This window comes from Ovis aries, chromosome 2 (genome assembly GCF_016772045.2).
Source record: "Ovis aries strain OAR_USU_Benz2616 breed Rambouillet chromosome 2, ARS-UI_Ramb_v3.0, whole genome shotgun sequence".
Taxonomy (NCBI): Eukaryota; Metazoa; Chordata; class Mammalia; order Artiodactyla; family Bovidae; genus Ovis; species Ovis aries.
The window spans coordinates 21,588,552-21,612,036 of NC_056055.1; the positions used below are offsets into that span (position 1 = coordinate 21,588,552).

The following is a 23,485-nucleotide window of genomic DNA, read 5'->3' on the forward strand; positions in this document are numbered from 1 at the left end:
ATATGTCAGAATAAAGTCAGCCACAGAGTTCTCTCCTTGATCTGCTTGGTCCTTCACATTTCTCTGCATTCTCAAAGCAGCTGAAGCCCAGAATGGGGTGGGGAGGAGGGGGGGTGTCTGGAGGGGAGGGGCTCAGGCACCAGCTGCTGTCCCAGGACTGACTCGTCTGTGTGTTTGTTTATCCACACTACTTCTGCAGGTGATTATACAGCGTCCAGAATACGAAAAAGACTACATTTTGAACTTAATGCAGTCTTTAATCTGTTAATACTTGTTATATGGACCCTAAGATATTTTATTACAGAGTTTTTAATTAGTGAAAAATTCATGAATACCATAGAGAAAATATTTTAAACTTTAATGTTTCTTATATTTATGTAAACTTATGACTTCATTTATATACTTACTTTTTCTTGTATATCCAGGTTATGAATATCCTTTCAGATCAGTTCATGTTCTGATACCTGATTTTAGTCTTTCAAATGAATGTACTGTAATACTTGTCTGTATAAATCCTATGAACAAATATAGGACTTTTGTAAATGATGCATTTATTCTAATTATTCTTGTTTAATTTTTAAATGTTAAACCATGAGAGAAGGGGTTTTACTGCGATTGTAAAATCATCATTTAACGGTGTGTATTATCCTTCCAGAATGTAACCAAGCTCTCCAACAATCACTCTGAAATGAGCGAACTTAATTTCAACCAACTGTTGTATTTTAACGACTGACCTAAACTGTACTTTTTTTCTAGGAAGAAATGCTTTTTGTCTGCAGCATGAAGCGATTTAAAAGTACTGGGTGTTCAATGTGAGCTTCTAATGAAATTTGGGCTGAAAGGATGACTAGAAGATGACTATTAAAATCTCTCCTGTAACCTAGTCTCTGGACCCGGATCCCTCCTCTCCAGTGAGACTCTTTGAGGACCAATCGCGATGCCCTGCACCCACTGCGGAGCCATTGAGTTGGACAGTGAGGGCGCCACATCCCTGACAGACAGCATAGTGCAGCTCTGACAAAGGCCTTATTTTTCTGATGTAAATCATCTTTTTACATCTGTTTGTAAACATGTTTAAAGAATGGACCTAGGCATACATTTTTAGATTTTGATGACATAGCCATTTTGGATAGTATAAGCAGCAAATGTAACTTTTACTTTTTCAGCAGCACATTAAAAAAGCCAGCAAGAGATGCGTTCAGATCATGGTGCCTTATTATGCAGCTGATATCTTGGTAGACAGAGACGGCATGTCTCTTTACATGTGCGTTCTGCCTTTAATTTCCTTGTACAATTCATTGTTATCATTCTGTTTTTCTATTAATCTTTTGTGAACTTCCTGAATATGTGACAAAGTATGTACAGTCTACTTTTGAACTATTTTTATTACAGTATTATTTACTGCTTTCTTTCAATAAAGTACTGAAGCAAAATTTCCCACTGCCAATAAAGAGTGCCGAGGGTAAGCTGTACTCTCAATGAGAACAGAACAGAGCTGGTAATGGGAGCCCGTTTCATCACACGGACATTCTGTTAAGAGAAACGGATGGATACAATGGAAAGGCTAGAAGGCGGAAGTATAGGGGTCCCCAAAGGATGACCGACCTCGTATTCATGTCCTTGGCTATGGAGACAAGAGGCTCCATCACTTCAGCACCTGCGGGGACAGGGCCCCTCTGCTGCTGAGGCGTGGGCAGTGAGCCGAGGGTGGGAACAAAGTGCAGGTGTCGAGGCTCACCGTGGATCCCAGGGCGGGGTGGCCAAGGGCAGCCCTGATGCGGACCCGAATGATGTACTAGGGAGTGTGCGTGTGCACGCTTGTGTGTGGGAGCTTTTTATGTTATTTTGGTCAACAGTCTTTATTATTCATATATCCATAGAAACAAGAATGTAGCAGGGGGAGGTGGGAGGGGGATTCAAGAGGGAGGGGACACACGTACACCTATGGCTAATTCATGTTGATGTATGGCAGAAATCAAACCGATATTGCACAGCAATTATGCTTCAGAAAAAAAGAACATAGCAAGGTGGTCAGGAAAGTATGAAAAAAACATTTCTCATATTTATAATCACAACTCTGTGTATATCTGGCAGCACACTGCCCACCATCATCAGACCTTCCCGCCAGCATCAGACGTTTAACCCCCAGCATCAGGCCCTAGTCGAGCATCAGGCACTCCCCCAGCATCAGACCCTAGTCCAGCATCAGATGTTCCCACCCCAGTATCAGGGCCCTCTACCAGCATCAGACCCTCCCCTAGCATCAAGGCCATTCTCCAGCATCAGACCCTCCTCCAGCATCACACCCTCCCCCAGCATCAGGCCTTAGTCCAGCATCAGGACCACCCCTAGCATCAGGCCCTAGTCCAGCATCAGATGTTCCCCCCCAGATTCAGGCCCTCCTCCAGCATCAGACCCTCACCCAGCAAAGGGCCTTAGTCCAGAACCAGACCTTCCCCAACCATCAGACCCTAGTCCAGCATCAGGCACTCCCCCAGCATCAGGTCCTCCCCCAACATCAGGCCCTAGTCCAGCATCAGGCCCTCCCCCAGCATCAGGCCCTGGTCCAGCAACAGGTACTCCCCCAACATCAGGCCCTCCCCCAGCATCAGGCCCTCCCCAGCATCAGGCGTGGCAGCCCCACTGTCTGACGCTCCTGAGCACACTTAGGCAGCCCCAGAGCAGCAGGACAATAGCTCTTGCAGGATGTGCATCTTTAGGAATCACCTGCGGAGCAGCAGCAGCTGGGGTCTATTTCAGGCCAAGGAGAGGCAAAAAAGAGGCACTTGTGCCGGAGGCAGCGGTGGGTGTGGGCACGTTCCCCAGCTCTGCTTCCTCCCTGAGGGGGCTTTGCTCTCCTGCTCTTCTCACGTGGTCAGTCGAGGGCCCCAGGGCTGTGTCCTTCCAGATTCACAGTCTCCTTGATATCTCAAGCCCAAGTCCTGAGTTGCATCCCAGTCCAGCGTGGCAGAGGGCTGGGAACACCCAAGCTCAAGGGCTGAAATGATCCCAGGGGGACAGCCGGGCCCCAGCAGGTGGCAGAACAGGGGATGAGGGTGGCCACCCACAGAGAGCCCCGCAGCAGCACTGGAAGGAGAGCAGGGATGCGTTAGCTCACTTGGGGACGTTGCCCGGCCTCAGCACTCAGATGTCACCCCCAGCAGCTCTGGGGACACAGGAAGCTGGTGAGTGACACCACTCCACTCGGGCCGTGTGGGTGGGCACTGCTGACCATGGCCTCGGTTTTCATACCGGTTCCAACTGTCCCTCCAAGGGCTGGCGGGCTCCTCCTCCGAATGGCACAGATATTTTCTTTGTGGGTGAACACATCCCGGCTTGTCTCTGTCAGCACTGTTGTCGCTCTTTGTGTGTTATCCTCTTTTCAACCTGTGCTTGCTGCTCTTCCAGTTTAACTTAGGAGCAGCCCTTATTTTCTGCATTTCCTAGTTGTCAGCGTTCCCTGGGGCTTTCTAGGTGGCGCTAGCGGTAAAGATCCTGCCTGCCACTGCAAGAGATAACGAGATGTGGGTTTGATCCCTGGGTTGAGAAGATGCCCTGGAGAAGGGCATGGCAACCCACTCCAGTATTCTTGCCTGGAGAATCCCATGGACAGAGGAGCTGGTGGGCTACAGTCCCTGGGGTCACAAAGAGTCAGACACGACTGAAGCAGTTTAGCACACACTCAGGTTTTAGTTCAGTCACTCAGTTGTGTCCGACTCTTTGCCACTCCGTGGACTGCAGCACTGCAGGCTTTCCTGTAATTCCCCATCTCCTGGAGTTTGCTCAAACTTATGTCCACCAGAGAGGTGGCTGGGGCTCAGCAAAGTGCATGGTCCCACTACGTGGGTGTGAACCTGCCCTCACCACTCCCTAACCGTGCGACCATCACTGTCTCCTCCTCTGTAAATCGGGAGGTGGCAGCACCTGCTTGGTAAGGGGCACACACAGCATCTGGTATATAATCAATGTGCCATCCATCTCAGTGTGGTATTTATTAATAATAGGGATAGCATTTAATAATCTGCTCCTTTTTCTCTCTTCTCACTTAACTGTGCTCCAGACCATATCTGTTTTACTTACCCTATAAATCCCACACCCAGCAAAAAGAAGACACTCAACAACTATCTGGCTGAAGAGGCAGGAACATACCCTGTCCTTAAGGAGATGAAGCCGAGTGAGATGGGGGGCCTGATGATAACACTGTCTGATGAGGAGACCCCAGGAGGACCTGCGTGGCTGTGGGCTGGGGTGGGGGGCATGGGCAGAACCCCTGATGAGCTCCTGGGGATGGGGAAAGTGGCAGGAAGGAGGGGGTGCTGTTCCTTGTGGGGTGTCCACAGATTGTACCTCACTCCTCACTGATGAGCACTTAGACCATTTCCAAACACGTGTCACTGTTCTGGAGGAAACAATCATTGACCAGCTCCTACTCAGTCAATTTTGTAGAGTATGTTTCTCATTGGAGTATAAACATCTGCTTTATTCATTCCACGCTCCGTTCATCCACCCATCCAGCCAGCCATCTGTTCATCCATCCATCCACTCACCAATCCATCCATCCATCCACTCTTAATTCATCCATCCATCCACCCATCCACTCATCAACTGATCCGATCATCTCAGACCCTAAAGAAGACAGACACCTCCTCCACTCCTCCCAGGAGGACACCCAGCGTGACTGACAGGAGCCTCGTGGGGACAGCGGGGGAGACACAGAAGGGACATGCATGCAGACCCTCCTCCCTCTGAACTGTGAAGCACCCACCTGGTCCTAACGCCTCCTTGCTGGTGTGTCCAGGCTGGCCCTTTTTCTTTTTGCCAAACAAATGACCGATGGAGGACTTGATGCCCTTCTTCTTTGGGGCTTTCTGCAGCGAGTCCGGGCTGCTATTGCTGTTGCTGGGGTTGCCCCCGGGGCCGTCCTGAGAGCCTATCGAGCTTCGGGGAGAGAAAACGACCTTTAACTGGCACCCTCGTGCAAACACACACCCCTCCACAAGACCTACGGATAGAAACGGCCACCCAGCAACATCCGCGCCTCAACCTCGCAGCAGACAGTGGAGTCTCCTTCACCAACCACACTCCACACGAGCAATGCAGACTTCCGGCCATAAACAACGGCCCCAGGAAGCTGAGCTTCTCTGACTGGAGGTCTCCCCAAGGAGGGCTTCACTCCAGACGAGCTGGTGCAGAGGGTGCTCCAACCCTCCCTCAGGGTCGCTGCTCTGCAGGTGACGACACTCCCAGAGAAGGCAAGCTCCCCAGTTCTGGGCAGTTCCCTCCGCCTCCTGCAGGGTGACTGTCCTCGGCCGTGGCAGGAGAGTGACGGTCACTGTGCAGGGCTGCTGGTCAGGTGACCACATGTGCCCTCCATCGAGTGCTGCCTGGCTCACAACAGGAGCTCAGCAGGTGGGGGTCTGAATAAGGACAGTGTCAGTCACAGGAGGTAACAGACAGTCTCCTGAGAGGAGACCCCTGAGGAAAAGGGAGGGACCCTCAAGAGCAAATCCAAGAGTCACGGAGCCGTAACCATCAGGAACGTGCCCCAGGCCGGGCAGACCTCTAGCAAGAGCAGGAAGAAACCTCCCACAGGAGTCAATACATAGAGACAGATGCTTTCTAAAATCACTGAGGTCACTGAGCTCTTCTACCCCAGCACCTGAAGTCCACCACTAAACACAGGCACCGAATCCAGTCAGATTCCTTTACAATCATCCTTGCAACTCTTTCAAGATAAGAGGCGCAAGACTCCTGAAACTGACGACAAGGCGAGCAGGCCCCTTACTTGCGGGCGTCCCTGATGTCCTCGTTGCTGGCTGTGCGCAGCGACCCCGTGTCCAGCCGGTCCAGCTGAAGGGACCGCAGCGAGGCGGAGGTCAGGGTTTCACCTTTGATGGTGGTCTCATCATCTTCTACCTCTTCCTGTAAAGCTGGCAACTGAGGGAGTGAAGTAAGTGAAAAATGGCTAACAATGGACTGTGTCGAAAAAGGCAATCACACAGGTTACATTATAACCAGAAAATTATTTGAAAATATATTAGCTATACTATCCACCAAGTACAACAAAATGCCTTGTTCTAGCTTAATGCCATCTTAAACGACTGTTTGTTCAAGGGAGCGGGGCCATGGAGCAGCGAGAGCACCCCACTGAGTGCAGAGACCCTGGACCGGAGCCTCCCTGCACCCGGGCTCCACACTCCCTGGAATCCAGCGACCAGATGGCCCTGCCAGGCAGGACAGCAGAGCCACGCCAGCACCGTGAACCCTGCATGGCATGAACTGCCCTGATGAAAGGACTGTGCTCATCGCCAGATGCTGCTCGGAAGCACCACTAGCAAGAGTAAGAAACCTCTCAGCAAAGCCATCCAGACCTTTCTATTTGAAGGAGAAAAGGAAACAGCTTGTACCACCACCCAAGATCATTTGTAGTGATGATGCAGGTTACTGAACCCATGACAACAAGTCAAACACAGAAAAGGTACCCAAGCCCTCCATGCGAACACCATGTGTCTGGCTTGTATTTCTCAGTAACACACAGACTGGGGGCTACATACTGAAGTGCTTACACCCAGTTTGAGGGTCATTTGCTCACTGTGGTTTACATAAAGCTCTCCTAGGTCTTCACTAAGAAATAATCTTGTATCAACCTAGAGGGGTGGCATGGGGAGGGAGATGGGAGGGAGGTTCGAAAGGGAAGGGATGTAAAAAAAAAAAAAAAGATGATCTCTCCTGGACTCCCAGCTTTGCTGCTAGTCCTGGGTCTGAAGATAGGAAAGACAGTGGTGGCAACAGTGTGGGGAACAGATGAACCCCTTCGGGGTCCAGACAGGTCTCACTTATACATTTGGGTGTGTGGTTAAGCAGGGGAGGTTTGGGGAAACATGCATGGCAAGTATTTTTATAAACAATGAGTGTGTTGTTTTAACCAACTAACCAGTCCTTTTTTAATGGGATTCTGTAAAGAATACTGATCCCATGCAGCCCCACAGGAGCTTGGTGACAACAAAGTGACTTAGTGCAAAATACAGCTGAACTCGTTTAACAGCAGCTGGATAAACTGGACACCCTCCCCTGATCTCTACCAAGAAACCTCAGACAATAGAGGGCTACAAAGGCTAGAAATTATCCACATGGAACTGAACAGGGATCAATCTCAAATTCAAGTTAAAATAAGCATTTATAAAAATCAGAAACAACAAAGAACAGAGCAGGGAAGTGACACACCTGGGTTGACTATGGACTCAGTGGAGACAAACACCTGCCTCAGAGTCAGGGACCACAGCCAGCCCCTTCCCCCGGGCCTCCTGCTAAGGAAGGCCTCTGGGTGCGCAGCCTGGCAGCCCTTCCCCAGGATGGGAGCCGCCCCACTGGTGCCCACGTGACTAGGATGGGCAGTGCCATGTCCTCACTTAACAGGAGGGCAAAGCAGGCCACAGAGCGGGCGAGCAGCACACCCAGGTCACCAATCCCAGGGTGATGGTGCTGCTCTGCTGTGCCCAGCAGAAGGGCTCCCGGGCACTGAGCTGCCTGAACTGGAGCACAGCTGCCCGAGTCCTGCAGGAAGGCCCCAGGAGTGCTCGATCAGCAGGCTGGGAGTGGGAGAGGGACAAGGAAGGCCAGCCCCCGGGGCACTGGACTCCAACAACGGGCTCAACCAAGTGACCAAAGGGGAGAGGCAGCAAGCTCCCTCCTGATGCTCCCTCCATCAGGGATGCCGTGATGGACACGAGAGCCTCTGGAGCAAAGCGGGCTGGATGGCACCATAGTAAGTGTCCAGGCTCTGATCAGAGCAGTCTGAACCACACTGCTGGGTGTGGGAGCCTGGGCACAGTGCTTGGCCTCTCTAAGCCTCAGTGTCCCTGTCTGCTGAATGGGGATAACAGCAGCCTGGACCTCACCTGGGCGTCTGCGGGATTAGATGACAGACTCGGAAAGCACTCGACACGGTGCCTGGTGCACAGAGTCTCCTGCACACTGCTACCCACTGTCATTAAATTGGCTTCCCCCAAATCTAACTTCTATGGCTCTGATTCAGTCATTTGTTTAAAAAAAAACAAAATAAAACACTAAGTAGAAATTCCATGGTGGTCCAGACGTTAGGACTTGGCACTTTCACTGCCAGGACACTGGTCTGATCCTTGGTTGGAGAACTAAGATCCCATAAGCTGTGCAGCACAGCCAAAAAAATTAGTAAAGAAAAATTTTTAAATAATAAATAATACTATGTCTATTATAAATAAGCATGAGATGATTAGAAGGCAAACAAGTGGGAGATAGGCAAACTGTTACAATTGTCCCAACAAATGACCTATTTCCAACAGAACCATCAGCATAGTTTAAGTGGTGGGTAAGTTTCATTGCTTCCATTAAAATGTCAATTATTCACCAGTACATAACCACACAGTGTTCATTCATGTAAAATGATTAGGACTCTCTACTACTTCACAGAGAAACAAAGGCATGCTAAATTACTAAATAGTTTACCTTTCGACAATGCTTCCTTAAATCACTAGGCTGATAGATGCATGCAAAGAAATGAAGAGAAACCAGATTTATTGAGACTTTGAAGCTAAAAATTCAAGAATCAGTACAGACAAATACAGTATAGCAAAAATGATGGCAAACATATAAGTGAGATGAAGATTTAGAGAACATGTAACTGGAAACAGAACATTTTTTTTGACCACAGAAATTAAATAAGCTATTCAAGATTTACTAGAGAAACACTATAAATTATTACTCAGGAAGATACAATTCTATCACAACATCACAATTTATTAAAGCACAGCATTCTGTACAAAAAAGGCCCTTAACAGTTGTCTATTCTCAGCCAAACTTCTCTATAAGTTAGTTTCTCTTCGTAAAAAACATGTTATACTTTAAAATAGTAATTTAACTGATGAGGAAGTTACCATAACACCTATTTGAACACTGAAAAATCGAACCACCTACTGGACATTAACATAAAATGCTTACCTAGAATTTGATTTAAAACTTCTCAAAGTAAATTTATTAAACCAGGTTCCCTGTGAAAATATGTAAGAATGAAAGCTAGCATAATAGCAGGTGCAGTCTTTACATTTTATTAACCATAGAAGATGCTTTTTAAAGAGTCTAGTAGAGACATTAACTGTGCAAACGCTGATGAGATTTATAGTCTTAAAAATACAAGCACCAACACAGAAAGGATATTGTGTCAAAAGTCCATTAATTCTACACTTAAGAAGATCATTTAAGTAAAGATAATCTCATTTATTAATTACACATGATATGTGGTTTAGGATCCATCTATATTATGCTTGTAACTGCATAGTGATATGCTAATTCAAACTTACTGCTATCGGGGAAAAACACCATTTGATGAGACATGAAGACAAAGCACAAACCCGACTAAGGGGACACCTGCTGTGGACCACAGCACTGCTATGACCAGAGCAAGTGGGAGGACGGGGAAGGGGAGATGGATGAGTAAACTACAGCCTCGGGGGCGAGGTGGGGCAGTGGTGGGGAGCTGGGGTCTGGACTGACAACCACTAAGCAGACAACAGGATGAGCCAGGAAATCAAAACCAATGCTGAAAGCAGACACACCATCAGAGAACTCCAACAGCAGGACAAAATACACAGACTGCTCTTTTACAAACACTCGGAAAGAAATCAGTCGTGAAACTACAGAGAAATCATCAAAGACTTTTAAATATCAACTAATTAGCCAACAATGCAAATTATAAAAACAGTGTCTCAAAAGACCACAAAATGGACTAGTTGCCACTTCACATGCCGCTAAATGATTCACAGTCAATTTAATTATATGCCGACTAACAATGCAGCTAACATGAAACGGGTGGTAACCAAAAAAAGTGATAATACAAGTGCAGTTACAAAGCAGAGTGTTGTAAACATGATTTCATGGGGTAAACAGCAATGCACTCACCAAACCTAAGCTAAACATGGAAGAAAGCTGGAACATGTGCTTTAGAGCCGCACACTCTGTCACCAAAAGCCCTAGGTCGTCATCTCGTTTTCAGACTCGGAAGAGTGAGGAAGCCCAACTTCTTCACTGGGGCCCTGGGGCACCGGGCTTTTAATCTGGTTTCACATGCAGAGCTGGCCTGAGCACACGGCCAGGCCCATTAGCGAGCAGACCTAAGCCAGGAGTCCAAATATCAAGACTAATTTGTCGCTGTGCAATTATGGAATGATTTCGCTCAGTCATGTCCGACTCTTTGCGACCCCATGGACAGTGGCCTACCAGGCTCCGCGGTCCATGGGATTTTCCAGGCAAGAATACTGGAGTGGGCTGCCATTTCCTTCTCCAGGGGATTTTCCCAACCCAGGGATCGAACCCGGGTCTCCTGCATTGCAGACAGACGCTTTACCGTCTAAGGCACTAGGGAAGCCTCATTAAAGACTAGGCAGTTTTAAAAATCTTAGACCTCTGAGCATAGCAAATGTACCTGATTTTCTTCTGGGTAAAAAGAGAAAAAACAAACAAACAAAAGAAAACCAGTGTGCTCGGGGAGGGCACGGCAGGGAGGAGGCAGACACGTACCAGTCATGAAGCCTAGCTTGTCTACTTCCCGCGCAAGGCTGTGCCGCCTCATTCGGGACTTGGAGCACCCTCTGCTGGGCGGGCAGGAGCTGGCATGCGAGGAGGCGGGATTCAGGTTGAGGGAGTTCAAGGATTTAAAGCACCGAAGGTTGCTTAAGCTCCCCCTGCCCACCCTGCTCTCAATCCTCTCAGCCCACTGATCCGTGTTCTCCTTCTTTTCTTGGATCAACCTAAAATAGAATAAAATCACCTGCCTTTGTCAGCAGAGGAACGTGTCTGGACAACAAATTTAGGCTTGCATTCTGTGTCACGATTAGCAAATTCCAGGAAGAGTTGCTCAATTAACATCTGAGCAAAAAGGACCAGCTTTCCCTCTTTTGAATATTCTCAAACTTAGAATAACTTATCATTGAGTCTTACAAGGTGGCCCCTGATCCTTCACGTTTGATTTGACTTATTTAACATTCTGATGGGGCCTGGGTGGTGACTCTCCTGTGAGGAGACACCTGAAGCTGATCACCTTTACCTGCCCTGCTCTCAGGGCAGAGATGCACGTCAGTGCCTCAGATCTTTTCCACTGGGAATCCGGAACTCCGTATAACCAAAACAGCGATTCACGAGCAAGCTGGAGTTTCTAAACACAAGTCTCCAGACCAGATGAAGTGCTGAGTTGCACTTTTAATTTTTTTTAAGCTTGTGTATGTACAAACGCATCACTTGATGAAGTTCTCCACCAGCTCTGTGTGAGTTTCTGGATTCATGTCAATGTGCTGCATTAACCTAGAATTCACAGTTACTGCTCTTCTCCCCTAATGTGTCATGGATGATTTTATATACAGATTAAATACAAGATTATGCAAATAAAATGATTTTCAAATTAAAAGACAAGATCCTTACAGGTAGTAAACGCTCCAGTTTCACTTCTACTTATACATCTTGAAAGTTTTTCACCGTTGACAAGTTGATGGACAGAATTTACCATTTACATCAAGTCAACTTGTTGCATAAGGAAAAATCACATTTACCTGACAACTTGCTGTAGAAATAAAAATATTAATATGTAACTGTTCTAAATTTCCTACGGGGATGAGGAAAGACAATCTTTCTGAGCTTGTCTGTGCTCAAACACGGCCCACAAAGCAGTCTGTCTCAGCATCAAAAGTGCAAGCGGCACCATCTGTGTTTGCTGGTTGTGCCATTCATCCCCGCCTTTTCCCCGAGCCCCCCGCACTCGACCGGCAGGAATGGGCACCTTGGCCAGGGGTGACCGGATGAGAACAATCTGAGCAGCAGTTCTGCCAGGTCCTGTGCAGGGTCACCGGCCTGCAGCCACTCTGAACGTGGACTCGGGACAGGAGGCACAGCTGTGCGGGTGTGGCACCAGGTAGGCCTCGGGGCCCCCAGCCACCCAGCTGCACCCAGACCCAGGGCCCCCTGCTCACCACGAGGCGGGCCTTTGGGTTCTATCCTGTTTTGTAAACTGTTATAACTGCCAAGACTGGGTCTAAAGAAAACATTTTAAATATACTGATGAGATGAGAAAAACTCAAACACATGTCCTTGGAATACTGTCTTACAACAAGCCGAACTTCACAACGTATTAAGTTAAAAAGGAAAATGCAGATCTGAGTGGGAATTTGCCAACCCCAGAACCCCAGCTTTTCTGTTCCAGGTGGCTTTTCACCAGAACCTGGAAGGCTCCGAGGGACACACGAAGGTGAACCCTCAGTGCTGGAGGGTGCACGGGCCACAGGGGACACTGCCTTGGCACCTCACCCACCTTGGGGCCCAGAGCTGAGGGGGGGACACCCCACAACGGCCCCCCACAGAGTGCTGACATCACACTGTGGACAGAACGCCCTGGCTGACTGAGCTCTATAATCAAGGGCAATCTCAGAACTGAAAATTCTCGAAGCAGACCTGAAGTCAGTTTTCTTACTACGGAACACTCAGACTTCCCTAAGCAGAAGACAGCTCCTCAGAGAAGCCGAGTCTCCGGGGAGCTGGGCTCAGGTGCACCCACCAGATCTCTTCATTGATCTTGTCCAGCTGCTCCTGAATCCTCCCTCCCGGCCGGAGTCTTGGCATCGGCCTGCCCACTGGGCGACAGCAGAGCGGGCGTGCTGAAGAGGGTGACCCCGTCGCCCTCGCCGTCAGACACGCCCTCGTCATTCTCGAACACCTGGGCCACGTTGGCCAGCACGCTGGCTTGCTGCCCGCGCTCCCGGTCCTGATCTTTCAGGGGTTGCACCTGGGCACGAGAGGACCACGTCTCGTCAGCAACATTCCGGACAGCTCAAGTCTATCAGGAGCTGAACACAATTTTACAAGGAAGCCCTGACTTTGGACAAATGGGCCATGCTTATGAGACACTGCCATCTCTTAAACGAGCAGTACTGAAGAAACCGGCAGGAGGAGAATCCAGTTCCTAGATGGCCTGGTGACATTCAGGTCTCAGCGTGGACGGAAGGCAATCCTATGAGGTTATTCACAAGGGTGGGCTGATGGAGTCAGAGACAAAAACTGAAAATTACAAAAATACATCCATGCTTCCATCAGCCAGGCTGAAGGAAAATTAGAAAAAAAAAAATCCTTCAGCTCTGCAGCTGCTGGGTCCACCCCGCAGGTCATCACTGGTATTAGTTCGCCGAGTGCCGGGGTCCAGCCCCGGTGGATCCAGGGAATTCGAAGGGCGGACGGAGTTGGCGAGGAAAGACTTATTTATTTATTAATATAAGATTAGATTAGGAAGAAATAGTGTAGTAGGAAAATTAAGTGGAGAGAAGAGGCTGATTAACTTGGGTTACGTGGAAAACCAATAAAGTTCCAGACAAGGAGCTTGTACCATCTACGTTAGGCCACCGGCGCCCGTTTGAATATCGGAGAGTGCCCCGCCTTGGGCTCTCTCTCTTACGGATCTTAAAAGCTGGGACAAGTAAGTAGACAGAGTGAGCCTCCATGTCCCAGATGGGAATTCAGCCTGAAATTAGAGTAAAGAGGAGACACGGGGGAAACCAGTCCAGCGACTGGCTCTCCTTCTATTGTCCTTCAAGGCCTTTTATACTTTTGATTATACATAGAGATCAATGGGTAATACAAAATTATGTAGTGTTAGCAGCCCAGACTCTTTCTGTATATCTTTTTGTATACAAAAGGTCTCAGGTGATTTACATTATCTTCTGGCCAAGAGGCTTGTTAACACTTTTTGGCTCTCTTCCTTAATGAATGTTAATCTCGTTTCCCCTGAAGTGTTTTTCTTTAATCTGCATCTCCCTAAAGCATTAAAGTTACATCTCTATAGAACAAAGGTGCAGTGGGTTATAACAAAGAAGGTACTTAACTCAAAGATCTAATGTTGCTAATACCAGGTCTACTACTTGTTTTTCTATATACCAACTATATCTAAAAATAAAGGATATGAAAATTTGGCTGCAAGTATTGGCTCAACAAATGAAACCTTAAATCAGTCCTATTCTAATGATTTTGACTCTTCGGAAACCCCTACATTCCAAGGATGTTTTAAGCTTCCTGTGCCTCCTGCGGTCACATGCGCAGCTGTACGAGTCCTGCAGGCCGGCTAAAAAGCCATCAGAGGGGTTTTTGGATTGAAACACTCTTTCAAATGCAGAAGACTAAAGCCCTGAATTGACTTTTTCCAGAGAATGTCAGAAGAGTGGAAAAGCAGGCAGATTCTTATTTTTGGGGGGGTGGATGCTCAGGAAATTCCACGGGGAAAACCTGAGGTCTGATTAGCCTTGCCATCAGAGCTCTGCCGCATGACCTTGTCACAGGTGGAATTCCTCACGCTGGCTCCCGGCAGCCGAGGAGCGCCGTCCTCGGGGGTTCCCAGCCCTCCGTTTTGCAGGCTGGTCTGAACACACAGACAGGAGTGAGCAGGGGCAGCCAGGGGATGGGAGGGCCAGCCTCCCGTGGCTCTCCTCTCAGGGCACAGGCCCTCGGGCTGGGCTGTTCTGGGGATGGCCCCTCACACCGCAAGGGAGGCTCTGTCATCTGAGACACAGGGGAGAATGCCTGCTGGGCCCCGTGCCGCCCTCCCAGTCTCACACCTCATATCCTCCTCTCCGCAAATCTCCCCCCTGCCCCACTCTCACCCAGGTCCTGCCTTGTTTCCCCAGACATGACCTCAAAGCAACCGAGGGGCAGCCTCGAGGTGCTGGCTTGGTGGCTCCCTGTCCCCTGTGGCCAGTACCCTCACTTTCTGTCTTCGTCATGACCCCTCCGCAGGGCTGGGCCACCCCTTTTCCTGGCTCCAGGACCACCTGCCATCATTCCTGCTCCGCTCCAGCAAACCAGCTGCCTATGGGTTCACCCCCATCAGCCCGATCAGCACGTCCTCTCCATTCTCTTGCCTTAAAATCACACATTTTTGAACATTTAATTCTGAGAAACTGTACTCTAAGTGTTCCATAGCAAATATAAACACTCAGAACAATACTAACCCTTATAAACCATAATGAATAAGAAGTTACATCTCAGCTGTAGAAAAGCTTCTGGAGGAAACATGGCAAGCCATTGACGACAACGAAGTCTGAAGAGAGAAGCTGGACTTGGGGTTGGGGTTCAGGTGGCGGGGGACAGGACTCACTCTATTGCCCTCACTCCTCTCATCGCTTTAAACTGTCTCCATGGACCTCACTTTCATTCCTGGGCATTCCTCACATTCATTCCTCTACACCCCACTTCACTTCCTCACGGGGTAAAACAAGTCAAACGGGCTAAGTTTCCGAGTCACTCGACTCAACCTGGCAGCTCTGTGCTGTCGGCCACGGCAGTCACTCGCCTTGTGCAGCCACTGATGATGTGACGCAGGCCGGTGCAGAGCTCGGTGTGGAAAGCACACAGATTGCAGGACTTGCAGTGAAAAAAGCATGTAAAGCAACCCATTCATTTTTAGGAAATTTTAGACTGTGTATGTGGCTCGTATTATCTTTGTGACGGACAGCACTGTCCACATGAAAAGGCTCATGCTTTGTCTCAGCTTTCGGGTGAACCTAGAAAGGACTACTCAGAATTCTGAACCACACACAATGGCCACACACTCTAAATCCACCTATAATGCAAATCACATTCAGTGTTCAAAACCAGAAATGCCATACACGTTACATCAGTGGACTAGCCTAAGGAAAATGCAACTCCACTTCCACTAAGCATCTGTAGTAACTGTAACAATGAACCCAGCTCAGTTCAGCTCTTAACAAATTTCTAAAGGATTTAGAGATTTAAGGACCTTGTTGTTTTGCATCTCTTCTAAATGCTTTTTTGCATTTTCAACTTCCCATAGGAGAGAATTCTGAAAAAGATACACACAGTGCTTTAGAATCAATTCTTAACAGACGTTGCATGGACTGCAGGATGGCTACTCTTCCGTCTGAAAGCATAAAGTGTTAGGACCAAACAGAAGCCAGGACAGGCTCTAAGGGGCAGGCCCACAGGCAGTGTAGCCAGACCAATCAGAAAAATCCCCGTAGCCCCCCGCCCGCGCCAGACCCGAGCCAATCCAGATAGGGATGTGAGGTTTAAAAGTCCCGTGCGCGCATATGGTTTAAGCAATCAGCTATGCTGTTACAGAAACAAAGAACCGTCTGTATAAAAGTATATGTGATTCAGAAGTCGGGGCCCTTGTCGGATTCCACTATGCTGGATGAAACCTGGGTCCTGGCTCGAGCTAGTAATAAACCCCTTTATGCTTTTGCATTGCTGTGGATGTCTTATTCTCTCAGTTTTGGGGACTCGGACTCTGGGCATAACAAAAGCACCTCGGGATGAGGGGCGGACTTCGCTCCCAGAGTGAAGTGTCAGCACCAAGCCGGATGAAAACTTTTAACACTAACTTGTACACAGAAAAACTCCTCCTTCCCCGACTGATCCTCTAGATCCAAGGAGGCCAGGTCCCTGGGGTAAGCGAAACTGCTTTATACTTGCTTTCAGCTTTTGCAGTTCAGTGGTCACTCAGGAAACTGGCGCAGGTTTCACATGCAAAATTCAAACCTGAGACAAAACTATCCCCACCTCAGGGCCAGCCCACAGGTCAGGGTGAAGTGAGCTCTCTAGTGAGGTGTGGGTGTCATCTTGGGTTTTGTGGGGGAAAAATGTGCCACAGAACCTGTAGTGACCATGGGTCTCTCTCAGACAAGCGTCGCCCAAGCGCTGACCTCAGCGAAGGTTCTGGGCCTCGTCTTTAGGGCACTGGTGCAGCTGGGACAGGTTTTCACCGAACCTGAACCAGACTGTTGCCCACTGAGCTGCTCTGATAGAGGTTCTCAGACATTTCCCAAAGCAAATAAAAAGAGAGAAGGCTAGAGTTGGAATATGAGAATGCTTGCTTTTACTTGCTTCAATCTTTTCAATCACATTATATAAAAGATCCTGAACTAAACTTACTGATTTGGCTGCATCGGGCCTTCGCTGCATCATGCGCGATTCCTTTGATGTGATTGCCGCGTGGCACGTGGGATCTTAGCTCACCAACCAGGGATCGAACCTACGTCCCTGACCTTGCAAGGCAGGCTCCCAGCCACTGGACTGCTAGCAAAGCCCCAGAAATAAACTTCCAGGAAAGAAACAAAGGGGTGAGGGTGGACCTAGAAGAATGTTCTAGCACAGCGGCTGGTGACATCGGGGCCACTGGTGATTCCGCCTCACTGATGCTTTCTGTAAGGGTTGCGGGCACACATCTATGTCTGTTCCTTTACACACTGCCTGTGGAGGCTGTCACACTTATTGACTAGCATGAAATGCTGCTACTCTAACCAGTAAAGACATTCACTCTGGGGCCCTCTATGGGAGTTTTCCAACTTCTGTCCTGGAGATTTCCCCCACACACAGACCGGGCTGAGCCAGGCCAGATGCATCTCTTGTAAAGGGGCCATGAAGCTGGCTCACCTTATCCTCCAGAGCAGCCATTCTCTCCTTCAGATGAAGCTGAAGCCTCTCATTTGATTCAGACAGAAGCTTATCCACGGTATCTGATGAGTGTTCATTGTGTTCTTCATTCATTTTTTCTCTTTGCCTTGCCTAAAACAGGAAAAACGAGAACTCATAAACTTCAAGAGCAAGTATAGTCGTCGTTCTTTTAAAAGCACCAGGGAGCCGCGACGTGAGCGGCCTGTGCCCTCGTTCCCAAGGCGGTCCCCTCCCACGGCCACCTCTGGTGGGCTCTTGAGCATCCCCAGAGCAGACGGGCAGGTGCAGAGGGAGGCAGGGACTTCACTGGTCAAAGGTCACTCCCAACACTTCTCTTTGGCAGAGCACCTGGGGGACCTTAGTGTCACCAGCCATTTCCTGTCGAAAAGGCTTGAGGAGCAAGCAGATTTACACTCAGAAACAAGTACACTTGAAAGGGGATTGGCTTACACACACGTTGGTGGAGGAATTTCCCAATATATAAACAGGAGCTTGATTCTGGATTAAGGGTGTAAAATGAATTCAATTTATAAAGAAAAAAGTGAGAAAATTCATTTTGGAAAAAAAGCCAGTGGAGATAGACTTTCACATATTTTTCTTTACATGAAACATCACTTGAATTCTTTGTAATGATTGCTCTTGTTCAGTCACTCAGTCGTGTCTGACTCTTTGTGACCCCATGGACTGTAGCACGCCAGGCTTCCCTGTCCTTCACTATCTCCCAGAAGTTGCTCAAACTCATGTCCGTCGAGTCAGTGATAACATCCAACCATCTCGTCTTCTATTGCACCTTCTTCCCCTGTCTTCAATCTTTCCCAGCATCAGGGTCTTTTCCAATGAGTCAGTTCTTCGCATCAGGTGGCCAAAGTATTGAAGCTTCAGCCTCAGCATCAGTCCCTCCAATCAGGACTGATTTCCTTTAGGATTGATTGGTTTGATCTCCTTGCAGTCCAGTGGACTCTCAAGAGTCTTCTCCAACACCTCAGTTCAAAAGCATCGATTCTTTGGTGCTCAGCCTTCTTTACGGTCCAACTCTCACATCCATACATGACTACTGGGAAAACCATAGCTTTAACTAGGTGTTCCTTTGATGGCAAAGTAATATCTCTGCTTTTTAATATGCTGTCTAGGTTGGTCGTAGCTTTTCTTCCAATGATAATTCATATTCAATTCAGTTCAGTTGCTCAGTCATGTTTGACTGTGCGACCCCATGGACTGCAGCATGCCAGGCTTCCCTGCCCATCACCAACTCCCAGAACTGCCATCCAACTGTCTCATCCTCTGTCATCCATTCTCTTCCTGCCTTCAATCTTTCCCAGCATCAGGGTCTTTTCCAATATGAAAATTCATATTAAAAAATTGGAAATAATTACCTCAAGCAATTTTTAAATGTAATAACAAAGTTGGAAAGTCTGTGTTTTATAAACCGAGCATCAATTTCATGGTTTAAAAAGCTGTTTTAGGACCTACTGTATAAAAAAAATGGAGAGAAGACAAAAGAATGATATATTTGAGATTGGCCCTGTGTTAGAAATTGCTGAGGCTAATTGATTGGTCATGGGTATTTATTATACTACTCCGTCCACTTTTGTGCATGTTTGAAATATTCCATTGTAAAAAATTAAAAAACAGGTTGCTGGTGCTGCTGCTGCTAAGTCACTTCAGTCGTGTCTGACTCTGTGTGACCCCACAGATGGCAGCCCACCAGGCTCCTCTGTCCATGGGATTTTCCAGGCAAGAGTACTGGAGTGGGTTGACAGGTTATTTTCTGTTAAAAAAGAGTCTTCTCCAGCAATGCAATTCAAAAGCATCAGTTCTTCAGTGTTCAGCCTTCTTTATGGTCCAGCTCTCACATCCATACGTGACTACTGGAAAAACAATGGTTTTGACTATATGGACCTTTGTCGGCAAAGCGATGTCTCTACTTTTCAATATGCTGTCTAGGTTTGTCGTAGCTTTCCAAGGAGCAAGCATTTTTTAATCTCATGGCTGCAGTCACCATCTGCAGTGATTTTTGAGCCCAAGGAAATAAAACCTGTCACAGCTTCCCCAATAAGGCATCAGCATTCAAATATTTTTAAAGCAAAACAAAAGTTTACTTTGAATTGGCTTAGTCATAAACAGCATCCCAATCTCAACAGCCTCTGAGCAGCAGTTCTGAAAGTAAGGAAGTGCACCCCTGATCGGGAGACATTGAGCTCTCTGCCTAAGAAGGGAGGGAGCCTCACCGAGGTCTCATGATAGGAGTCAGAACCACAGCCCTCTGGGAGCACGCACGTGAGGCTCTGCAGCCCAGGCCCAAGAACACAGCTATGGTAGGGACAGTACTGACCCCTGAGGCTGGACCTGGGATCCCCACTACATTTCCTGGATGGTCTGTACCGCTGTGTGGCCAACCCTTCCGGGAAACCTCTCTCAGGGCTCTCTGATGAGAGCCTCCACCATTGCCCTTTCCTGGCGCGCCTTCTGTCGCAGCGCAACTACGGTTCTCCTCCTGCCTAGGAGCAGCCATCCTACACACACATACCACGTCTGGACCAGCAGTTTGGCATGTGGGACTCCAGTGCCACGTCCCAGGCAAGCACCTCCACACCTGGGCACCATGCCTTCAGTTTCACGGGCCTTGGGCTGGCACCCTCAGTTTGTTTGAGGGGCCCTGGTAAGGTCCGACTGTATCCTGAGCAGCTCCCTGGCCTGGCTGGTCAAAGCAACAAGCGTCCTCCTTGAACGTAGGGACCCCCTGGCCCCTGACAACCACCTACGGGCGACCACATCTGGCCCTGCTCCCGAGGTTGGGTGCCTGGATCAGCAGACAGGGCCACACATGCACACTCCACGGCAGAGACTGGAGCAGCGGAGAAAGGCAGCGCCAGCCCCGCCCAGTCGCGGCTCTGGCCCACAGGCACCCAAGGCAGCTCCTCGCTCTTCTCCTCCAGTTGGGCCTCTATCTGGCGCTCCCTCTCCTCGATGCTGCTCTGTCTCTCTCCCGCCTGTAGGCCAACAGCATCAGCTCCGCTCGCACCGACCCTGTCCTGACGGCACGCGGGCTGTGACCACAGGGGCGGCAAGCGGGCCATGCTCTGTGCGGACCACTGGCCCTGGGTTCGCGGGGGGCACACCCGCACGCCTGCTCAGCCAGCGCGGCTCCGTGTGTGACACGTGGATGATGGAGGGTGCTGGTGACCGGCTCGTGAGAGGAGAGGTGCTCCCCCTGGCCCCAGGCCTCACACCCGCGGCCGCTGCGCCCCCTCCTCAGACTGCCTTTGGCGAGCCAGCGTGGGCAGCAGGCAGTGGCAAGCATGGGACACACGAGGGCACGCGTTCTTCCTTCCTAAGCTGGGAGGTAAGTTCGAGCAGTTTAGCCTCCTTAGTGGCAGAGCTTCCGGAAGACAAAAGTTCAGACTATAAGGCCGACCTGGGACAGACAGCAAAGATGCCAGGGGAGAGAAGAAACCAACCCTTGAGGGGAAGATCACAGGCAGAAGGGCGCCCCCTAGCGGCTGTTAGTGACCCTGCTCGGGGAGGGTTTGCGAGCACCGGACACCACCCGCCTCCGGAGACCGGCCGGCCACTCAGCCACTCACTGAGCTCCAGGCAACGCTCCGACAGCCGGGCCAGCACAGGCCTGGCCCGCCTCTCCATGCCCAGCCAGTGCCCACCAGCAGTGCGGGGCAACACCTTTCCCTCCAGAAGGTCGGGGTGGCTGGCTGGCTATGGGGACCATGGCCCCAGCAGCACCACGTCTCCTGGACGTGGCCTCTCACCCGTGGGCTCCCGGGGACTGCAAGCTGGGAGTGGGGCCCCGGGTTTGCACCGTGCCCCGCTGTGACTTAGTCAACAATGTATGAATAAAGACTTACAACTGTGTTCATTATAGAGCTATTTTGGCTATCTCTTAAACGAGAATGGGATTTTTCTAGTTCTTTATCCTGCTAGGCTTTGAGTTGCTGACTGAACTCTGAGCAGCAGTGACTCAGAGCTGAAGCATCCTGGGGACACACAGAGCACAGGACAAAACTGGAGGGAAATTAACGTAGGGATGACACGGGAGCGGGGACTGTCTGACACTCAGGGAGCGCTCCCATCTCAGACGGGCAGCACCACCCCCGCGTCCGCGCTCCTTCGTGGACTGAGCAGCTCGGGGAGGGGCACGGTGGGACAGCACAGGAACAGGCCCTCCCTGCGCCGCCTCTCCCCCGCCCCCCCCGGGGACCAAGAGCAGCACCTTGGAGAGCGCAGCCACCCGCTGAGCCAGCTCAGCCTCCACTTCCAGCAGCATCTGCTGCAGCTTCTGCTCTGCCAGCTCCAGGCACTCCTCCAACTGTCGGTCTTTATCCTCCTTCTACAAAGAGAGAGCAGAACATCAAAACGGGCCAAGTGGTGTAGCCTCTGCCATTTTTAGTAAGCTGAGACAAAACCGAAATGCATGTGTCTACAGGGTTAGTTCTGTTTAGGAAGCTGCATCACGGTAATTTTTCTCTCAATGTTCCTGGGCTTGGTCTCAGTGGGCAGAACACCTCCTGCCAGAGTATTTGCTTTTCCTAAACGTCTCCAAAGAAGTCTTAAAAAAAAAAAAAAAGTTCTTATATATTAAAGAAGATCAGGTTTCTGTAGAAGCTTATTCATTCTTATTGACAAGTTAAGGGTCAGTACTGACCCTTCTTAAAACATCACCAGAATCATCATTTGAAGGGAACCCTACTGACTGCAGATGGCCATGGGCTTGTAAGCCAAAATATGGCTTTCATCTCCTCTGAAATACAGACCTGATCAGAGTGTGCCTGGGAAAATGCCAGTCAACTAATATTTGTAAATGCATGATTATTCTTTTAACAGATCTTCTTACTCTGAAAGCTTTCAGTGTAGAACATTTAGACAGATTCTTTTTTTGAAAAAGAAAAATAAATGAAATTATCTATACGCTCGGGTTCCTGAGAGGGTAGCATTTATTTCTAAGCAGCTTTCTTATTTTTTCTGTGTGTGTATTACTCTATGTACATACATAAACAATAAGAGATGCTTTAAAACCCTCAGAAAACTACAGCATATGGTACGTAGTCTTTTCTGATCTGCCTTTTACAGCCATTGTTTTGTATATCGTAATGCTCTTAAATAGCATTCCACATCATAAATTTCAATGGCTTTCTAGTATTTTATTTTTGTAGTGGAGCCAATGATACACTTTGTCACACACCAGACTGACTCACTTTGTTTTGGAGAAGCCAGATTTGGTTTTCCTGTTTAAGTCCTGATTATCTGAGACCACGCAGGAACAGGAGCAAGTAAAGCTCACCAAACTACAGGAAGTACAAACCCTAATCAGACTGGAGCTCTAACCCTGCCTTTTGTCACAGTGACCCCGGTTCCCAACAGGCAGCCAGCTGCTGTGATGTTTGTTCCCTGCTGCTCTCTGCTCTTTCAGTAAAAATGCTAACAAGCCAACAGATTCAAGTCAAGTTAAACAAGAGTCAGGAGTGGAATTCCACAAAATGGTTAAACCAAATCCCAAATAATTCAAACCTGTAAGTTGCAGTCACCCTCAATTTTTAAAAAATGTATTTCCTTTCAGTACAGCTGATTTATCATGATGTACATTCACACTTTTGAACGCAGTATTTTAGGGTCCTAAGAACTTTCCATTGGGACTTGATTTCCAACATGGGAGTCACATGAAAAGATCTTTACCTTCCTTCCTCAGTATTCACTACTGTAAAGGTCAGACACAGTTCAGTAAAAGCCATTACCTGTCGATGCACAGAATCCTTATTTGCGATTTCATTTTCAAGTTTATCATCGAGGTTGTGCACAGAGATGGCTTTGCGCTGTGCAGCGAGGTAGCGTTTCTCAAGTGTACTGATTCTCTTCTCCATGTCCTCCTTCTGGGCCATAGCCTACACCAGGCATTGCAGAGGAGAAAAGGTAAGTCATTATCATAGAATACTCCGATACACTTAAGAGTAAAAAAGTGGGACTAAATCCTAAGTTTCAAATCAAACATAAAATTAGCGTT

General features: G+C 48.7%; 1 protein-coding gene across 1 annotated transcript; it reads right to left on the minus strand.

The window, feature by feature from the left end:
* Positions 1-876: 876 nt before the first annotated feature.
* LOC105605928 (liprin-alpha-1-like) lies at positions 877-20,552 on the minus strand. The gene is given in 9 exon segments (XM_060411549.1): positions 877-3,505; positions 4,766-4,938; positions 5,786-5,922; positions 10,526-10,781; positions 12,575-12,618; positions 12,620-12,802; positions 14,357-14,422; positions 17,455-17,586; positions 20,238-20,552. Coding segments are annotated over 9 exon segments (1,341 nt in total). The 3' UTR covers positions 877-3,470.
* Positions 20,553-23,485: the final 2,933 nt, after the last annotated feature.